At 46.7% G+C, this 20,096-nt stretch overlaps 1 protein-coding gene across 1 annotated transcript; it reads right to left on the reverse strand.

Annotated features, from left to right (window-relative positions):
• Positions 1 to 233: 233 nt before the first annotated feature.
• On the reverse strand, positions 234 to 14,911 carry LOC141139072 (ADP-ribosylhydrolase ARH1-like). The gene is made up of 8 exons (XM_073624867.1): positions 14,680 to 14,911; positions 11,094 to 11,317; positions 8,156 to 8,254; positions 5,993 to 6,098; positions 1,887 to 1,966; positions 1,355 to 1,538; positions 778 to 992; positions 234 to 514 (listed from the first exon to the last, which is right to left on the reverse strand). The coding sequence occupies exons 1-8, from the start codon at positions 14,688 to 14,690 to the stop codon at positions 357 to 359; spliced, it is 1,077 nt and encodes a 358-aa protein (XP_073480968.1). The 5' UTR covers positions 14,691 to 14,911; the 3' UTR covers positions 234 to 356.
• Positions 14,912 to 20,096: the final 5,185 nt, after the last annotated feature.

Consider the following 20,096-nt stretch of genomic DNA (forward strand, 5'->3'; position numbering starts at 1 on the left):
TTGCATTATCCATGGTCATTATGAGTAGTCTTGTCCTTCCTGTTGGATTTTATATTATGGAGACATGGGACAAGATTCAGAACACCCAAAACTTCACAATGAGTAGAAACAGAAGATTAAATTATAATGGGGAGTCTCCACAAGATAGACGAACCCTGTGGGTGACCCAACCTACTAGACTTCAGCCATCACTGGAGTGTCCCATTTGGGTGGGCTGATGATTTAATAACAGATTAGTCTATAAATGGGTGTTTAATTGGATTGACATTGATCTAGGCCATCGTAAGGCTGAGGTCAGGCCTCTATCAGGATAGGCATCAATGGGCTATCTTGAGAGATGAGCGGCTCCTCCACGCTCAGTGTCCAGGCCAGGCCAGCTTGTGCAGTGATCTAGCTGCGTTTTCCAGTCGTTCTCTGTACTCCAACTCACTGTAATTCCCCTTCGGTACCCCAGGCAGTCCATACAGAGCCCCCCAGCAACAGCCGGCAATCACACCTGTGGAGTCACTGTCACCTGAAAGTGCAAGAAATGAAAAAGACAACGTCAAAACACGAGAGTACACCGAATAGTGTGTCCACAAATAACTATGAATGCTTTCCCATCCGCCCCGGGATCCCTTTAAAAAGGGCTCAGGGTCGTGAGGGATCGGCGATCATGTGACCACAAACTCATACACCGAAAACCAAAGTCTTCAAAAACGTACCAGTAATTATCATTACTAAGTAGGAAGCAGAGGCTGCTTATGTATTTTTGATAATAGGATTGAATTGGCTCACCTCCATGGAACATAGAGCGGCTACATAGCTCCTCCCATGAGTCCCCTGCCCCCAGCAGAGCATCGTATGCGATCATTGGAGCATCATGGCCACTCCTCCCCGCCCAGTCATCCAAACACCAGCGAGCATACTCCTTGTCCCTCTCTTCAGGACCATACAGAGGTGGAAACACAGCTGGTCCAGTACCCTGAGATAGACCTCTCTCTGACAGGTACCTAATGAGGAAACACAAGTGTGATAACCGCACTACAATGACATCATCAATTAAATAAATAAAATGCGTGCAGATCTAATGCTTTACCCAATGACCATTTTAATAGAATAAAAAAAGAGTGCCAATAACATACTCACAAATTGCCATGGGCAAGGAAGCGTAGAATGCACAAGGGGCTTCAAATGCAGAAAGGTCAGGATTTGGGCGCCATACACCAAGACCCAGACAGCACATGATCCACACTCCCTTATCTCTCCCATCTGAACACCACCAGCATCATGCACACTCCCTCACTTCTAGCATTATCTGCATTCCCTTACCTCTCCCAGCTGACTACCACAAGCATCATGTACACTCCCTTACCTCTCCCAGCTTTCTCGGAAGTAATCCCACACTTCCACGTGGCACTCAAAATCCTTCCCTGTGGAGCGGATATACTCCAGAGCCACGGGAAAAGCCTCTAACAAACGCAACCCCCATAATTCCAGGGGGACCCTCTGTACCGCCAGAGCTGTAAAGAGGGCCGATGCCAGAGATCCAAGGTACCCTGCAAGAGAAAATAGAGAGACAAGGATCAATATATATGAATATACCAGAGTATCTATCTGTGGATGGGGTGAATGAACTGGGTGGCCATTGCAAAATATCCATATTCTCTCTAGAGGTGTTTGAGTGCAGTGCCCTAAAATTTACCCCCTTATAGGCCACATCTAAAATGTAGGAAATCCACCAAAATTGACCATGTGACATCACCGAAAGTGTATTATAAATACAAAATCTGTACAAGTGCAGAAAGTATAAATACAATTTATATTTTGTATAGTGATAGACTGTTATATTTTATGGTACATGATAACTGAAGACCCAACTGCAGCCATCTTGAAACATGACCAACCCGTGGGGTGGTTGTGAGTCATTTGTCCGCTCTCCACACTGATAGCAACCAGGAGAGGCAGCTCTGATGGTCGGGGAAATCTGGGAAAAGAATATACTCCAAATAAAAATGTATACCGGTATGTATATATATTGGTGTAACATCAGAGAAACATTTTCAAGTGGTGCTGGGACTTCCAGTACTTATTTGTTAGGAGTGATGGAGATACACAAATTCAATCATCGCTCCAGTTTGACTGCTCACATAATACAAGGATCCCCCTCCAGTGTAAAAATACAACATGAGCACCAAGCCAAAGGGAGAGTCCAAAAATGCTTTAATAGTTCTTTAGCAACTTCACAAGGACAGCCAACCTGTCCCGGCAGTCACAAAAATTAAAGGTTTTGAAAACTTTCATGGATTTAGGAAAACTATTTATTACATCTACATCATTCTCTACCCTCTTAAGGTTCCTATCTCACATGCCTATATTCTAATGCCCTGTACACGCGATCGGATTTTCCGACAACAAATGTTGGATGTGAGCTTGTTGGCTGAAAGTCTGACCGTGTGTATGCTCCATCGAACATTTGTTGTCGGACTTTCCACCAACAAATGTTGGCTAGCAGGTTCTCAAATTTTCCGCCAACAAAACTTACACAAGTCCGACGCACAAAAGTTCAGGCATGCTCGGAATCAAGCAGAAGGAGCTGCACTGGCTATTGAACTTCCTTTTTCTCGGCTCGTCGTACGTCTTGTACGTCACCATGTTCCCACGTTCGTAATTGTTGGCCGACATTTGTGTGACCGTGTGTATGCCAGACAAGTTGGAGCCAACAACCATCAAAAAAAATTCCACTGTTTTGTTGTCCGAAAGTCCAATCGTGTGTACGGGGCATAATACTGGGGCCAACTTGGACAGGAGCCATTTACCCTACCAGCATGCCTTTAGGAGTGTGGGAGGAAATCAAAGTACCCGGAGGAAATCTATGCAAGCACAGGGAGAAAGTGCACACCCTATGCAGATAATGTCCTGATTCAAACCAGGAACCCTCCAGCGTTAACAGCCCTGAACAGAATTAGAATGCATCTAAATACAGTAAAGACTTTGTTGGTCAAGCTTGTTCATGCAACTTCCTAAACCTTTAAGCCCTGATAAGGGGGCGATTTTGGGGCCACCAAAATGCGTTGACTTTCTGTGCAATGTTGCTAAAGAACATTTTTAACATTTTATACTGCATACATCACTCCTACACAAACTTATTGCCCTGGAAAAATTCTGCAAAGTACATTGAGGGTCATATAAAAATTGGTGGAAAGTGTTGCATGTCTATAGCAACTGAATCATAGCTGCTCTGTATGAAAGCAGAGCTAAGCTAAATCAAGATCCTAGAATATTATCCCACCATGTGTAACCTAATCTGCAAAACCACCCCCCTTACACCTACCTTACAGAGATTCCCAGCCTACTTTGGACCCGGTGCCCAGGTGTGCCGAAGGGTGGGATTTGTGTGCAGGACATGCTGCTGATTGGTTGTTTAGGTAAAGGAAACCAAGGGGTTGCACTGCAATGCAACCCTCCTCCACCTCGAAAATGGAGCCCCTTGCTCCAAACAATATTTTAGTAGGTTGGAAATAGAGATCTAAACATTTCTGTTGTGGCTGTAGTGACCCTACCTTACACTGGAGCACCCCTAACTAAATTTAGTATTTATTTATCTCAGCCAATCACTTAGGAGTTTTTTTAAGTGATGTGAGCTGAACGTAGGAGGATAGATATTTGGAGCAACCTTCTGTTAAGGTTTGTCTTGCCTGTTGGGCTTCTGCCTGGGGAGGAGGGTCCTTCCCTCCTGGCCTTTTGTGTAGTGAGGATTCTAGTTTGAGGGTCTCTTCTGAGGGGGGCTTGGCCACAGCCAAGGGCCTTTGCCAAGACTCAAGGAATAAATGCTGGTCTGTGCTGAGGCCTAAGGAACTCAAGTTGCTTTGATGGGAGATGTCCATCCATAGGGAGCATTTGCTACAAGAAACAGTAAGGTCGAATCCCAGAGGGAGCATCTCCAGAAGAATACGGAAGGTGGCTATTCATAGGGACCATGAAGAAGAGAGGAGGTGGCTACCCAGAGGGAGCATTTCTAGAAAAAGAAGGTGACTATTCATAGGGACCTTCTGTAGAAGATGAGGAAAGGTGGATACCCTGAGGGAGCATTTCTAGAAGAGGGAAAGTGGCTACCCAGAGGGAGCATCTCGAGAAGAGGGAAGGTGGCTACCCCGAGGGAGCAGCTCTAGAAGAAGAGGGAAGGTGGCTACCCTGAGGGAGAATCTCTAGAAGAAGAGGGAAAGTGGCTACTCAGAGGGACCATCTTCAGAAGAGTCTGCTTTGCTGGAGTGTGTCCAGGAAAGTTTAGGAGAAGCTTCTGCCAGATAGACTTGGCATGGGGACCTCATCACTCAACATTTAATACAGCGACTGCTGTCTTGTATGGGCTCACTGCAACCAAACTGTTTGCTTCTGCTCAAAAGAGACAATTACTAATGGGAGGCTACTACTAAAGAAATTAGAGCCACTATAAATTTAGCTGTTGCTAAAAAAGTCCGGGATATATTTTTGCTATATTTGGATATTCTGCGTCCAAACTTTCCTTCACAAGTTTATTGATCAACTAAATCAGGGGTCTCCAAACTTTCAAAAAACAAAGGGCTAGTTTACTGTCCCTCAGACTGTCCTTCAGACTGTGGCCATTGGAAGTAGAAAAGGTCCTAACATCTATGGGAAAAAACTAATGCCCCAACTTTGTTGTCACTGGGAGGAATTGTGCCCCATCATTGGTGTTATTGGACGCCATGGTTGGTATCATTGGGAGAAATTGTGTCCCATTGTTGGTGTCATTGGGAGAAATTGTGTCCCATTGTTGGTGTTATTGGAAGAAATTTTGTCCCATTGTTGGTGTCATTGGGAGAAATTGTGTCCCATTGTTGGTGTCATTGGGAGAAATTGTGTCCCATCGTTGGTGTCATTGGGAGAAATTGCGTCCCATTGTTATTATTATTATTATTCATGATTTATATAGCGCCAACAGTTTAGGCAGCACTTTACAGTACAATACAGAAGGGACAGGACACCAATGACACCATTGTTGGTGTCATTGGGAGAAATTGTGCCCCATCATTGGTGTCAGTGGGAAGAATTGTGCCCCATCATTGGTGTCAGTGGATGATATATTGCCTCAAGGGCTCCTGGGCCATAGTTTGGAGGCCACTAAACTAAACGATAGAAAAGACTGAAGTAGCTGATGCCCAACTATTTCTTTTCTCCACTTCAAGCCAAAGATCCACCCTGAGATTCCCAGAATGCTATCCTACCATGCTGCTCGGGGGTCATCCTGCACTGCCCAGGGGTAGGGGGTGCTACACAGCTATAGAATAAAATTAAAGTGGAGCTTTCAATATTAACTAGTGCAGCTATGTGTTCAATAATAAAAATTGTATTTCAAATGTAACTAGAATAGGAGCATGAATCTGCACTAGGAGTCAATCAGGCTCTTTTGCATGCACATATTCTCACAAGGGGGGACAGAAGGATGAGCAGAGTGATGGCCTCATCAGTGTGATATTGTTCCCTTAGTGTCCAATTAGCAGGCAGCGGGTGTGTTCCTGACTTCGTACTGGCTGTGCTGTGTGGCAGGGGTGAATGGATGACAAAACAGGCTGCACAGAATTCCAAATCCTTTGGCTGGTATAACACTGTATGTATTTCAAAGCTGCTTGTAGTAGGAGAAGATAGTGCTCAATTCAGTGTCCCAATAAATACTAATAAGGAGTGTGAACGTATCGGTGTTCAGGATCCAAGTGTTCTCCGATCACTTGTACCAAAAGCTGATAAATGTAGCTGGCAACTTGAAACATACGCGTTCAAATCTTTATTCGCTACGCTAAGGTGATGACAGATAAAAGCAGCTTACGTGCTTCGGCCAATGACCTTCGTCATTTCAAAGCTGCTTGACTTGCGGATATTACCTATGACCGCCACCGGTGCTTTGAGATATACAGACTAATCAAGATATGGTCATTTGTGACCATTTATAAGAGTTTGTTACCATTAACATCACGTAACACAGTATTAATACTACCTGAGTCCTATACACATGGCTCTCATCGCTGCTCCACATCCGGTCGCGGAAGGGTTAAATGGAATGCGGTATCCTCCAGGTTCCCCGGGACGCAACTGAGAGGTCCCTGAAAAAGTATACAAGTGTTAAAAGGATCAGTCCCCCAAAAATGTTTTTTTTTATTGTTTCAAAGATACTGGAGAGTTAAACCACATGAAAGTCTCTTCTATCCTGAGGGACTCTTGGTGAGGTCCCTGTGTTGAGTTCTCCCAAGTCTGCATACCTGCTGTGCCCATAATGAGGTGTTCCCACCATCCTTGTGCTGAGTTCCCAGGTCTGTACACCTGCTGCGCCAATTATGAGGGGTTCCCACCATCCCTGTGCCGAGTTCCCGGGTCTGTACACCCGCTGTGCCCATTATGAGGTGTTCCCACCATCCCTGTGCTGAGTTCCTAGGTCTATACACCAGCTATGCCAATTATTAGGGGTTCCTACCATCCCTGTGCTGAGTTCCCGGGTCTGTACACCTGCTGTGCCCATTATGAGATGTTCCCACCATCCCTGTGCTGAGTTCCCAGGTCTGTACACCCTTTATGAGGAGTTCCCACCATCCTTGTGCCGAGTTCCTGGGTCTGTACACCTGCTGTGCCCATAATGAGGTGTTCTCACCATCCCTGTGCTGAGTTCCTCGGTCTGTACACCTGGTGTACCCTTTATGAGGAGTTCCCACCATCCTTGTGCTGAGTTCCTGGGCCTGTACACCTGCTGTGCCCATAATGAAGGGCTCCCACCATCCCTGCTGGATTTTCTAAAATTTTATATTGAGAATGAGGAGGAACTGGAACACAAAGTGACCCAGAACATCCCAAAACTTACAGGAGGACAGGAGTGAAATTGTAAAATATGACCGGCAGAGCTCACTGTTGGGCTTAATCGGCCCCTGGCTTCATTTATGCTCCATCACTAACCCCTTAAGACAATGGAGTGAAGTTGGAAGATGCAGATAATTTTTATATATATATATATATATATATATATATATATATATATATATATATATATATATATATATATATATATATATATATATAATAATAATATATTAAAATTGTCCGCATCTTCCAACTTCACTCCATATATATATATATATATATATATATATATATATATATATATATATATATATATATATATATATATATATATATATATACACACACACATACACACACACACCACACATATTTGTTGTGCCACTGTCCATTTTAAGCAATACAAAACAAAAGCTTGCTAAAAAAAAAAAAAGTCTGTGAGTGAACAAACAAAACCTAATAGCACAGGCTCCACCCTAATGCGTTTAGTCATACAAGACGTTTTCAAGGGGCTGGTTCGGTTTTAAGAATTTTATTATGTAGCTATTTTTTTTGTTTTTTGTTAATAGAGACATCCCTTTTCACCCATGTGAGAAGTTTCATACAGATGGTTTTCTTCTTTGTAGTATTCATCACTTCCTTTTTAGTGAGTTGTATAATTTAAGATGATGGAGGCTAAATCTGGTATGGCCATGGTGGCACTGTCCGAACGTCAGCCAACATGTATATTTTTTTTACAAGTTTTGTATTTTGAAGAAACTGGCTTTTTCTCTAGTATAAAGAAAATTTGAACTTTTTCTAGTCATACTAGCTCTGATCAAATATTTATGACTACTTTAGAGTCCTTAAATTCTAATATTGGATTCCTGCCTACTGAAATGAATAGATGTATCACAATGTGTGCTGCAATGCCAATTGTATTGATTGTGAACACACATTATACCATGCGTTATGCGCTTACATGCCTTATGACGCAACATCGTGTAGCATGGCGCTCGTTGACGCACGTCAAAGAGTTTCAATCGATTTCAATAGAAAATGCATCGAGCTAAAAGGGGTGAACCCAGCCTGATGATTATATGATCTGGTGAAAGTTGTACTTTGCTAGGGGTTAAAAAAAATAAATAAATAAAAAATTTGGGTTCCAATATAATACAACGCTGAGATCCTGTGCCGTAGATCAGGGATATTTGGCACCTTATGCATGATTTGCCAGTGCGGGACATGTTGCATTTTGCATAAGGCTTCAATCTACAGGACCAGATGGAGGTTTTCTGGGAGTCGGAGGCTCGGCCGGGAGGTGACAACTTACCCAGAATACTGGTGGGTCCAGGCTTCCTCCCCTCCATATCGGACATGGCAGACACGTATCTCTTAGCGAGCTCATGATACAAGTCCTCATCCAGCTTCCCTGCAATAAGCATTTTTGAAAAAAGGAGACTGTGAATCGCAGCATCATTCATACATGAATACGGTCTCTAGTGGTGGATTCGTTCTGCTCAACCTGCAGCCTGGAATTACTACTCACAGCATGCCATCTAGTGCCCAGCTCCAGCCAAAAACCAACCAAACCTCCCCAGCAGGGACACAGCAATAAAAAAACCTAACCCTTTCCCAATCTATCTAAAGCTAAAAAAAAAAAAGCCTTGAGAACTTCTCCTGTGCTGCTTTCTACTCTGGAACTCCTTTCCCCATAACACCACCACTCCCCACCTTCCAAGTTAAACGGACCATCACACTCTTTGTTATTTTATCAACAAATACTCATCCCACCATAGGATATCTTATCTTCTACTGCTTCTGTTCTACAACTACTCTAACCAAACACCCTGTTGTATCTCTCCCTTCTATTTTTAGTGTTGTTTCACACTTGCTGTAATGCGGGGTGCACACAGGGGGGCGAGGATGGTGCACAGAGAGGGTGATCGGTGTAGGGGGGACGGTGGGGTGCACACATGGAGGAAAATGATGGTGCACAGAGAGGGTGATCGGTGCAGGGGGGAGGGTGGGGTGCACACAGGGGGAAGAGAATGGTGCACAGAGAGGGTGATCGGTGCAGGGGGGAGGGTGGGGTGCACACAGGGGGAAGAGAATGGTGCACAGAGAGGGTAATCGGTGCAGGGGGGAGGGTGGGCTGCACACAGGGAGGCGAGGATGGTGTACAGAGAGGGTGATCAGTGCAGGTGGGAGGGTAGGGTGCACACAGTGGGAAGAGAATGGTGCACAGAGAGGGTGATCGGTGCAGGGGGGGAAGGTGGGGTGCACACAGGGGGAAGAGAATGATGCACAGAGAGGGTGATCGGTGCAGGGGGGAGGGTGGGGTGCACACAGGGGGAAAAGAATGGTGCACAGAGAGGGTGATCGGTGCAGGGGGGAGGGTGGGGTGCACACAGGGGGTGAGGATGGTGCAGAGAGAGGGTGGGGTGCACACAGGGGGAAGAGAATGGTGCACAGAGAGGGTAATTGGTGCAGGGGGGGAAGGTGGGGTGCACACAGGGGGAAGAGAATGGTGCACAGAGAGGGTGATCGGTGCAGGGGGGAGGGTGGGGTGCACACAGGGGGAAAAGAATGGTGCACAGAGAGGGTGATCGGTGCAGGGGGAGAGGGTGGGGTGCACACAGGGGGAAGAGAATGGTGCACAGAGAGGGTGATCGGTGTAGGGGGGAGGGTGGGGTGCACACAGGGGGAAGAGAATGGTGCACAGAGAGGGTGATCGGTGCAGGGGGGAGGGTGGGCTGCACACAGGGAGGCGAGGATGGTGTACAGAGAGGGTGATCAGTGCAGGTGGGAGGGTAGGGTGCACACAGTGGGAAGAGAATGGTGCACAGAGAGGGTGATCGGTGTAAGGGGGAGGGTGGGGTGCACACAGGGGGGTGAGGATGGTGCAGAGAGAGGGTGATCGGTGCAGGGGGAGAGGGTGGGGTGCAGACAGGGGGAAGAGAATGGTGCACAGAGAGGGTGATCAGTGCAGGTGGAGAGGGTGGGGTGCACACAGGGGGAAGAGAATGGTGCACAGAGAGGGTAATCGGTGCAGGGGGGGGAAGATGGGGTGCACACAGGGGGAAGAGAAAGGTGCAAAGAGAGGGTGATCAGTGTAGGGGGAGGGTGGGGTGCACACAGGGGGAAGAGAATGGTGCACAGAGAGGGTAATCGGTGCAGGGGGGGAAGATGGGGTGCACTCAGGGGGAAGAGAAAGGTGCAAAGAGAGGGTGATCAGTGTAGGGGGAGGGTGGGGTGCACACAGGGGGAAGAGAATGGTACACAGAGAGGGTGATCGGTGTAGGGGGGACGGTGGGGTGCACACAGGGGGAAGAGAATGGTACACAGAGAGGGTGATCGGTGCAGGGGGAGAGGGTGGGGTGCACACAGGGGGAAGAGAATGGTGCACAGAGAGGGTAATCGGTGCAGGGGGGAAGGCGGGGTCACACAGGGGCAAAAGAATGGTGCACAGAGAGGGTAATCGGTGTAGGGGGGGAGGGTGGGGTGCACACAGGGGGAAGAGAATGGTGCACAGAGTGGGTGATCGGTGTAGGGGGGAGGGTGGGGTGCACACAGGGGGAAGAGAATGGTGCACAGAGAGGGTGATCAGTGTAGGGGGAGGGTGGGGTGCACACAGGGGGGAAAAGGATGGTGCACAGAGAGGGTGATCGGTGCAGGGGGGAGGGTGGGGTGCACACAGGGGGGGAAGAGGATGGTGCACAGAGAGGGTGATCGGTGTAGGGGAGGGTGGGGTGCACACAGGGGGGTGAGGATGGTGCACAGAGAGGGTGATCGGTGCAGGGGAGGGGTTGGGGTGCACACAGGGGGGCGAGGATCATGCACCGAGAGGATGATCGGTGCAGGGGGGAGGGTGGGGTGCACACAGGGGGGCAAGGATGGTGCACAGAGAGGGTGATCTGTGCAGGGGGGAGGGTGGGGTGCGCACAGGGGAGCGAGGATGGTGCACAGAGAGGATAATCAGTGCAGGGGGGATCAATTAAAGGAATCAATATCCTGTGCGTCTTTCTTTTCAGCAGCTAAAAGCTGGCGGGAGGGAGTGGAGAAGAAGCCGGATGTCAGCAGTTGTAGGAAGAGACATACAGGTGATTGGTTCCTGAATTTGCTCCCTACTGAACCAATGCCCCCCCACTCCTGCCCACATCTGATTCCTCCTGGGCCCCCCTGCTGGCCAGGGCCCTGTGCAGGAGGACAGGGGCAACCCCCTTTTCAGCGGCTCAGCATGTATCTGAATAATACAATCCTTCCCCCACCTGTGGCCAGGCTCTCGGCGGTTGCTAGGTGGAGCACGGTGTCATCGCTGACCGGCCAGTCCGGTAGAGACGCGGTTATTTTCGGAAGCCCCCCCAGTTCTGTCAGCTCCCTGTGGATTTGGGCTCCGGATTTGCAGTATTCCCACAGCTGGTTCCTGTAGCCCAGAGCGTCCCCTGCGGCACTCAGCAGCATGGCCGTCACGTACAAGTCGCAGGACGGTGCACTGGAACACACAAAGCACGTCAGGTTTAGAATTATACAACTTTGGGAGGGCTGGGCCATAAAATTTGGGCTTTCAAGGAAAACCTGCCAATAAAAGCTGCACATAGGCCGGTGTTCTCATTTATAGAGGAAGAATTAACCACTTCCCATCCGGGCCAATTCTGGCACTTCGCTCCTACATGTAAAAATCATCATTTTTTTTTTCTAGAAAATTACTCAGAACCCCCAAACATTATATAGGTTTTTTTTTTTAGCAGAGACTCTAGGGAATAAAATGGCGATCGTTGCAACTTTTTACGTAACACGGTATTTGCGCAGCGATTTTTCAAACACGTTTTTTTTAAACTTTCATGAAAAAAAAACAACAGAAAAAAAAGACGATAAAGTTAGCCAAATTTTTTTGTTTAATGTGAAAGATGATGTTACGCCGAGTAAATAGATACTCAACATGTCAAAGTCCAGGAGGTCATGTGATGTACCTTGGGTGGGAAGTGGTTAAAGTTTAATCTGCTCATATGTCGCCTTCCCTGACCCACTCCCCACCAATCAACATGCTAATGAATTTTTTTATTTAAATAGAAATTAAAATGAAAAGTAACCTTTCCATTTTTATTGCATACCTCATTTCAGACCCAGTGATGTCATCTGACTGACGAATGATATCAGAGACGAGGTCTCTGTGCTTCTCTACGCAATGCAGGCAGATAATAGACATGTGCACTGACAAAAAAAATTGTTGTTTTCGTTTTTTGTTTCATTCGTTTTTTTTTTGCTTTTTTCAGAAATTCGGAAAACCGAAAATTCGGATTTTCAAATTTCCGAATTTCCGAATTTTCAAATTCAGAATTTCCGAATTCGGAAATTCGAAAAATTCGAAAATTTGCATACCTCATTTAATCCAGTGATGTCAACTGACTGACGAGTGATATCAGAGACGAGGTCTCTGTGCTTCTCTACACAATGCAGGCAGATAATAGACATGTGCACTGACAAAAAATTTGTTCGTTTTTGTTTTATTCATTTTTTTGTTTTTTTTCGGAAAATTTGAAAATTTGGAATTCAGAAATTGGGAAAATGCGTATTTTCGAATTTCCAAATTTCGAATTTTTTCGAATTTCCGAATTCTGAATTTTGAATCTTGAATTTTGAATTCTGAATCTTGAATCTTGAATTTTGAACTTTGAATTTTGAACTTTGAATTTCCGAATTTCAGAATTCCAAAATTCGAAATTAACAAATTTGTCAAAATTCGTTAAAAAACGAATTGAGAACTAAGCGAATTGCACGTGTCTAGCAGATTATGGCTGGTGGGAGGGACCGGAAAAGAGTGCTGTACATAGCTTCCTGATAACATCACAGCACCCTGTATACAGAAGCAAAGATTGCAGTGATTATGTAGCTAAGCCAGGTGAGTGAATGCAGAATGAGGGTTTCTGAAATGAAATGTTCTTCAAACTCATTCGCTGAGCTGATATCAGATAGATCAATCAATGATTACCAATAATTTGTAGCTAGAACTCTAATTGCTAGAGTAACGGGCAACAGTGATCGGGAATTCCTTGGCCGCTGTTAATTGGCGGTCTGCAGCAGTGCCGGGACAAGGTCATCTAGAGCCCGGGGCAAACATGCCAAACGGTGCCCCCCCCCTCAAGATTTATGACCAATATGTGTCAGCAAAATTCCCCCCACAAAAAACACTGAGCACTAATCTGCATGCTTGCACTCTAAGCATAAATCTCCCTCCTCCCAGTATAAATCCGCCCCCCTGCTGAAATCCCCCCTCTCAGCACAAATGATTGCACCACCCCATCCCCCAAATCCAAATCTCCCCCCCAGCTTAAATGCCCCCCCCCTCCAAAAACAACAACACACTGCCAGGTGTTCTTTCACCTTAATGCATAGGATGCAAACACAAAGGTTTACAACCCCTTTAATGCAGATAAGACACCAAGTTTAATTACCACCTTAATCAGCCACAGAACCTGTGTAATTAATATGTGCTCGGTTTCCCTCCTAGAACATAGCCCCTGCAGCCCCTCAAATTTCCCCTTTGAATACAAATCCCCCCCCCCATCTCCTTGTGGCACCTCAAATCTCACATGATACCACAGTGCCCAGGGCAGCCGCCCCTCCTGCCCACCCACATTGCCCAGGGCGGCTGCCCCCTCCTGCCCACCCACAGTGCCCAGGGCGGCCACCCCTCCTGCTCACCCACAGTGCCCAGGACGACCGCCCCTCTTGCTCACCCACAATGTCCAGGGTGGCCACCCCTCCTGCCCACCCACAGTGCTCAGGACGGCCACCCCTTCTGCTCACCCACATTGCCCAGGGCAGCCGCCCCTCCTGCCCACCCACAGTGCTCAGGACGGCCACCCCTTCTGCTCACCCACATTGCCCAGGGCAGCCGCCCCTCCTGCCCACCCACAGTGCTCAGGACGGCCACCCCTTCTGCTCACCCACATTGCCCAGGGCGGCCGCCCCTCCTGCCCACCCACAGTGCTCAGGACGGCCACCCCTTCTGCTCACCCACATTGCCCAGGGCGGCTGCCCCTCCTGCCCACCCACAGTGCTCAGGACGGCCGCCCCTTCTGCTCACCCACAGTTCCCAGGGCGGCCGGCCCTCCTGCTCACCCACAATGCCCAGGGCGGCCGCCCCTCCTGCTCACCCAAAGTGCCCAGGGAGGCCGCCCCCTCCTGCCCACCTCTTGTCCCAGCCCTGGTCTGCAGTGACAGCTTCCCAGCAGTAAAGCTCAGGCAGGTTCAGACTAGGATCTATACATGTCTGCACTCATCACTACTGGGGAGTAGGGATAACCTCAAGCATGTTTGGATACAAGTCCGCACCTGCCTGACCTATGCCGCCAGGGAAAGCTGTCAAAGCCGACAGCCAATCATAGGCAGCCTTGCATACGTTCGGCTATGGAGCGAAGAAGGCCTCCTCCTCCTAGGATTGGCTGTTGGCTTTGACAGCTTTCACAGACATTCCTGAACTGGTCCCCACTGGTGAGTTGTCACCTGGAGCTCCCGGTGGTGGTTCTTTCTTCACAAGGACTCTGTGAGCCCCGGCTGCAATATCACATAGAAGGAGTCACATATCTTTTTTCCTAGTGCTGCAATCTACATTGTGATTCAAGTAGAACTACTTATACCATTCTTTTAGCAAGCCGCTTTTCTTGCAGAGAGATATATATGGTATTAAAAAAAAACTTTTTTTTGTTTTTTTTTTATATTTTTGCCTACGACCACATTACCCTGAAAGCACCCGATCTCGTCTACAAAAAAAGTTTTGCCTTTAGTTACACTTTAACCCGTGCGTCCATCTCAGCGCTATCTATATATATATATCATATGGTTCTCACTTACTTGGCGTCCATGGCGGGTTTTCTGGATGGAGGAATGAAGAACAGTTCTGTCGTTTTCTTCTCTGTAAACTTCCCTCTACTCCATGATTTCCTCTCTAAATGATAGTCCTCCTCTCCCCTCCCCCTCCTGTGGGATTTGGTTCCGGGGTCTCCTCTCTATAAGGTCAGCACTGGGAGTTTCTATATCAGGAGCCAATCTGGGCCCCCAGCCAGCAAACAACCACCGCCATGGATCAAAGTTCACCAATCAGAGAACACACAAGAGCTGCTGAGTCTAATCCATTCACCAACATGAGCCATTGTTATACTCAATGCAGAGTCCGGGGCCGAGGAATGAAAAGATACTTTGTATTTATAAATAAAAGAATATAATAATAATAATAATGAAGATAGGTCTGTGCTCAGATCCAGATACTTCACATATAACATATGGGACGCTGCAGGGGTGTGACCACATGGTAACCCTATAGCAGGGATATGCAATTAGCGGACCTCCAGCTGTTGCAGAACTACAAGTCCCATGAGGCATAGCGAGACTCCCAGAGGCAGAGACATGATGGGACTTGTAGTTTTGCAACAGCTGGAGGTCCGCTAACTGCATATCCCTGCCCTATAGATTCTGAATGAACCCTTTATATGATATATTTCTAGCAATGGTTTGCATCAAACAGGAATCCGTGGTTCGCATCGCATATTATGCGGCATTTGATTGTTTTGATGCAATTCGCCAACTTAGACCTATGCATATTGTAATATCTGCAAAGCCAGGATCCCTGATTTTCTGCAAATGTTGTGTGAAGGGTGTGACTTTACACTGTACATACTTCTCATCCGTGGCGGCCCGTGTAAATCGTGGTTGCACGGGCGCTGCTCCCCCTCCCATCCATGCGCCCCGCCCCTTTAGAAAGCCGGATGCATGGATTCCTATGGCGGGGGGCGGCAGGGGTTGGTACTTTTTGAAGCACCTGATTAGAGCCAGAGGCTCTAATAGGCTTCAAATTAGGGTGGGCTCGGGGCGCAGAGAGTGCGCCCTGATCCCACCCAATTGTGTGACAATAAGCAAATTAATTTTCGCTATTTTTCACACTAACCTTCCTCCCCGCCAATCAGGAGGCAGGGCGTCAGACCTGTTTCCTGATTGGCCTAAGCGTCAGGCCAGGAGACACATGCTGGAGCGGAAGTGGCTGCCGCTCTGGTGCACTTGGAGCTGCTGCACAAGGGGGTTGAGGGTGCTACCAGAGCCGCGAGCCCCCCGAGAGTGGGGGGGGGTCGGTGGGCACAGTGGCTGCATATGATGGGCACAATGACTGTATTTGGTGGGCACAATGGCTGCACATGACGGGCACAGTGACTGTATTTGGTGGGCACAATGGTTGCACATGATGGGCACAGTGACTGTATTTGGTGGTCACAGTGGCTGCAAATGATGGACACAGGGGCTGCATTTGCTGGCACAGTGGCTGCATTTGATGGGCACAGTGAGGCTGCAATTGATGTTTTTTTTTTAAAGTATTTTTCAGAATTTTTCAGTTTGTTGGCGCCCCCTCAAAAATTTTGAGCACCAGCCGCCACCGCTTCTCATTCATCCCACTGTCTGCGGGATTGTCCCGGGATGTGAAAAAAATCCAGGGGCCTGATGACCCATCCCATGTCTAGGCTTGACACCGAATGCCTTTAAACCCAAACACATATGAATTACACAGGTTCTGAGGCTGATTTAATGCAGATAAGGCACCAAGTGAGTTTAATTACCACCTTAATCAGCCACAGAACCCGTGTAATTAATTTGTGTTCGGGTTTAAAGGGATGAGGTGGCAACCCTACCCATGTCTCCACCATTTTACTAGTATCTGTAAAAAGCCAGACCTCTGTCCAGTGCTGCACCCATTCCCCTTCCACTGACGCCATGGCGTTTTTTTTTTTGCCTCATGCTGACCCCAGGGAGTTTTTGCTCCCTGCTGACCCTGGGGCATTTTTGACTTCCACTGATGTTGGGTTGCTTTTGCCTTACACTGATGCTGGGGCATTTTTGCTACCTGCTGACCCTGGGGCACTCTTGCCTCCAGCTGGAGCATTTAGCTTTCTGCTCTGCCTCCATCAAAGCCCATGATGTTTTTGCCTCCTGCTGACCCCAGGGCGTTTTTGCCCCTGGCTAACCCTAGGGTGTTTTTGCCTCCATTAGACCCTGTGATGTTTTTGCCTCCTGCTGACCCCAGGGTGTTTTTGCCTCTGGCAGACCCTGTGATGTGTTTTTGCCTCCGGCCAACCCCAGGGTGTTTTTTGCCTCCCGCTGACCCTGTAATCTTTTTGCCTTCTGCTGACCCGAGAGCAGTTTTTCCTACTGCTGATGCCAGGGTATTTTTGCCTCCTGCTGACCTCATGATGTTTTTGCCTGCGGAAGACCCCGGGGTGTTTTTGCCTGCGGAAGACCCCGGGGTGTTTTTGCCTGCGGAAGACCCCGGGGTGTTTTTGCCTGCGGAAGACCCCGGGCTGTTTTTGCCTGCGGAAGACCCCGGGCTGTTTTTGCCTGCGGAAGACCCCGGGGTGTTTTTGCCTGCAGAAGACCCCGGGGTGTTTTTGCCTCCGGAAGTCTCCGTGATATTTTTGCCTCCTGCAGACCCTGTGATGTTTTTGTCTCCCACTGACCCCAGGGTGTTTTTGCCTCCAGAAGACACTGGGTGTTTTTGCCTCTGGAAGACCCCGGGGTGTTTTTGCTTCCAGAAGACCCCGGGGTGTTTGCCTCTGGCAGAGCCCAGGGTGTTTTTAGCGTGTTGTATAATGTCATGGTTCAAGGGCGCCAAATGTGCCTGTCCATTCTAATTATTTGCCCTCCTTAGTCCTGTCCCAGAGCTACTTACTTATTAGTCCTCTTGCACACGATACTCCTGTTTGAGCATCTACTTTTTCAGAAGTTTTTTTTTTTTCTCTATATTTGCGTGCATTTTCACGCGTATGTGTTTGCGCAATTTCCGCAAATTCACGTGCATGCGTGAAAACTTATTCTCACGGTTTTGTTCTGCTCAATATGTGAATGGGCATTTGCACGCATGAGGAGTAAATTATTGACCAAAAATGCAGATTTTTCAAAAAATTTTTTTTTTTTCTACTGAAGAATGCACGACACTTGTATGCATAGGCACATTACAAGTAATGGGCTGTATTTTAGCTCAGTAAAAAAAGCTACAGTGTGCAAGAGGCCTTATATCGAAAATAAAATAAGAAATACGTTTTTATCTACCTTCAATCACATTGCTGACTGCATATTGTACTTGTTGTCTAAATACTGAAATTTGCACGTAAAACTGTCATTTTGTAACTTTTGGAAATGCCGGTAAAAACTTGACTGTGCCAGTAAATTTTGGATGTTTTGTCAGTAAATTTCAATCTGGTAAGTTGGCAACACTGGTAGAGGAGATCTTTGCTATGATTTTTTTTTTCTCTTCTTACGGTTTGCCTGGTGCTCCATACAGTAACCACTTAAGCTCCGGAAGGTTTTACCCCATTCATGACCAGACTATTTCTTGCTATTCAACAATGCGCAACTTTAACTGTCGATTCCCGCGGTCATGCAACACTACACAAATGAAATTTATAGAAATTTAAAATCTAAATAAATTTATATCATTTTTTTCACACAAATAGAGCTTTCTTTTGGTGGTATTTGATCACCACTGCTTTTTTAATTATTATATAAACAAAAAAAGGCCAAAAATTTAGAATTTTTTTTTTTACTTTCAGCTATAAAACATATCCAATAAAAAAAAAAAAAAAAAAAATCTAATTTCTTTATAAATGTAGGTCAAAATGTATTCTGCTTCATGTCTTTGGTAAAAAAAAAATCACAATAATTGATTGGTTTGCATGAAAGTTATAGCATCTACAAACTATGGTATATATACGGGAATTTTTTTATTTTTTTATTTTTTTTTTTATGCTAGTAGTGGGGTTCCCCAGGGTTCTGTGCTGGGACCAATCCTATTTAATTTGTTCATAAACTACCTGGAGGATGGGGTAATCAGTTCAATCTCAGTATTTGCGGATGATACTAAGCTAAGCAGGGCAATAACTTCTCCGCAGGATGTGGAAACCTTGCAAAAAGATCTGAACAAATTAATGGGGTGGGCGACTACATGGCAAATGAGGTTCAATGTAGAAAAATGTAAAATAATGCATTTGGGTGTCAAAAATCTGAATGCAATCTATACACTGGGGGGAGAACCTCTGGGGGAATCTAGGATGGAAAAGGACCTGGGGGTCCTAGTAGATGATAGGCTCAGCAATGGCATGCAATGCCAAGCTGCTGCTAACAAAGCAAACAGAATATTGGCATTAAAAAGGGGATCAACTCCAGAGATAAAACGATAATTCTCCCGCTGTACAAGACTCTGGTCCGGCCGCACCTGGAGTATGCTGTCCAGCTCTGGGCACCAGTCCTCAGGAAGGATGTACTGGAAATGGAGCGAGTACAAAGAAGGGCAGCAAAGCTAATAAAGGGTCTGGAGGATATTAGTTATGAGGAAAGGTTGCGAGCACTGAACTTATTCTCTCTGGAGAAGACAAATACCGTACTGGTGACCCCACAATAGGGATAAAACTTTTTCGAGGAAGGGAGTTTAACAAGACTCGTGGCCACTCATTAAAATTAGAAGAAAAGAGGTTTAACCTTAAACTACGTAGAGGGTTCTTTACTGTAAGAGCGGCAAGGATGTGGAATTCCCTTCCACAGGGGGTGGTCTTAGCAGGGGGCATCAATATTTTCATAAAACTTAGATAGAAACTATTAGATAAGCACCTGGATGACCACAACATACAGGGATATACAATGTAATACCGACACATAATCACACACATAGGTTGGACTTGATGGACTTGTGTCTTTTTTCAACCTCACCTACTATGTAATGGCGGTGATCAGCAACTTAGAGTGGTGTGGCGGAAAATCTGACATTAACTAACACTGAGTGGGAATTAAGACACTGACATCTCCAGTGACACTAATACAGTGATAATACTATACACTGTCACTGTACTAATGACATTTGTTGGGAAGGGGTTACTATCTAGGGGCAATCAAGGGGTTAACTGTGTGCCTAACAGTGTGTAATGTGCGCTGCTTTTACTAATAGATGTGGCTGTGCAAAGCAGGGAGAAAACACAATCCCATTTCTGCTCTGTGTACAGAGCTCTGTGTTGTTAATAAACACAGGACTCTGTACTGTCATTCGCTAAGCCGCTCAGCAGGCCCAAACTATACATCATTGGCCAGGACCTGCTAACCGACTTGTGCTGTAGTAAATGACAGCGACCCCTGGCCAGAAATGTTGGCTCACATACAATCCAGCGCAGCTGGGCCACCCTGCTGCAATAAAAAGGTAGTGGGTGGTCCTCAAGTGTGTAAGTAACATAAAGTAGACCCCA

This window comes from Aquarana catesbeiana, linkage group LG04 (assembly GCF_042186555.1).
Source record: "Aquarana catesbeiana isolate 2022-GZ linkage group LG04, ASM4218655v1, whole genome shotgun sequence".
Lineage (NCBI taxonomy): Eukaryota > Metazoa > Chordata > Amphibia > Anura > Ranidae > Aquarana > Aquarana catesbeiana.

Coding starts and splice junctions, on each gene's coding strand:
- LOC141139072 (XM_073624867.1), bottom strand. Junction 1,539..1,886: donor GACTCACAACCACCCCACGG/GTTGGTCATGTT, acceptor TTTCTCTTGCAG/GGTACCTTGGATCTCTGGCA. Junction 993..1,354: donor TTCCGAGAAAGCTGGGAGAG/GTAAGGGAGTGT, acceptor TTTCCTCATTAG/GTACCTGTCAGAGAGAGGTC.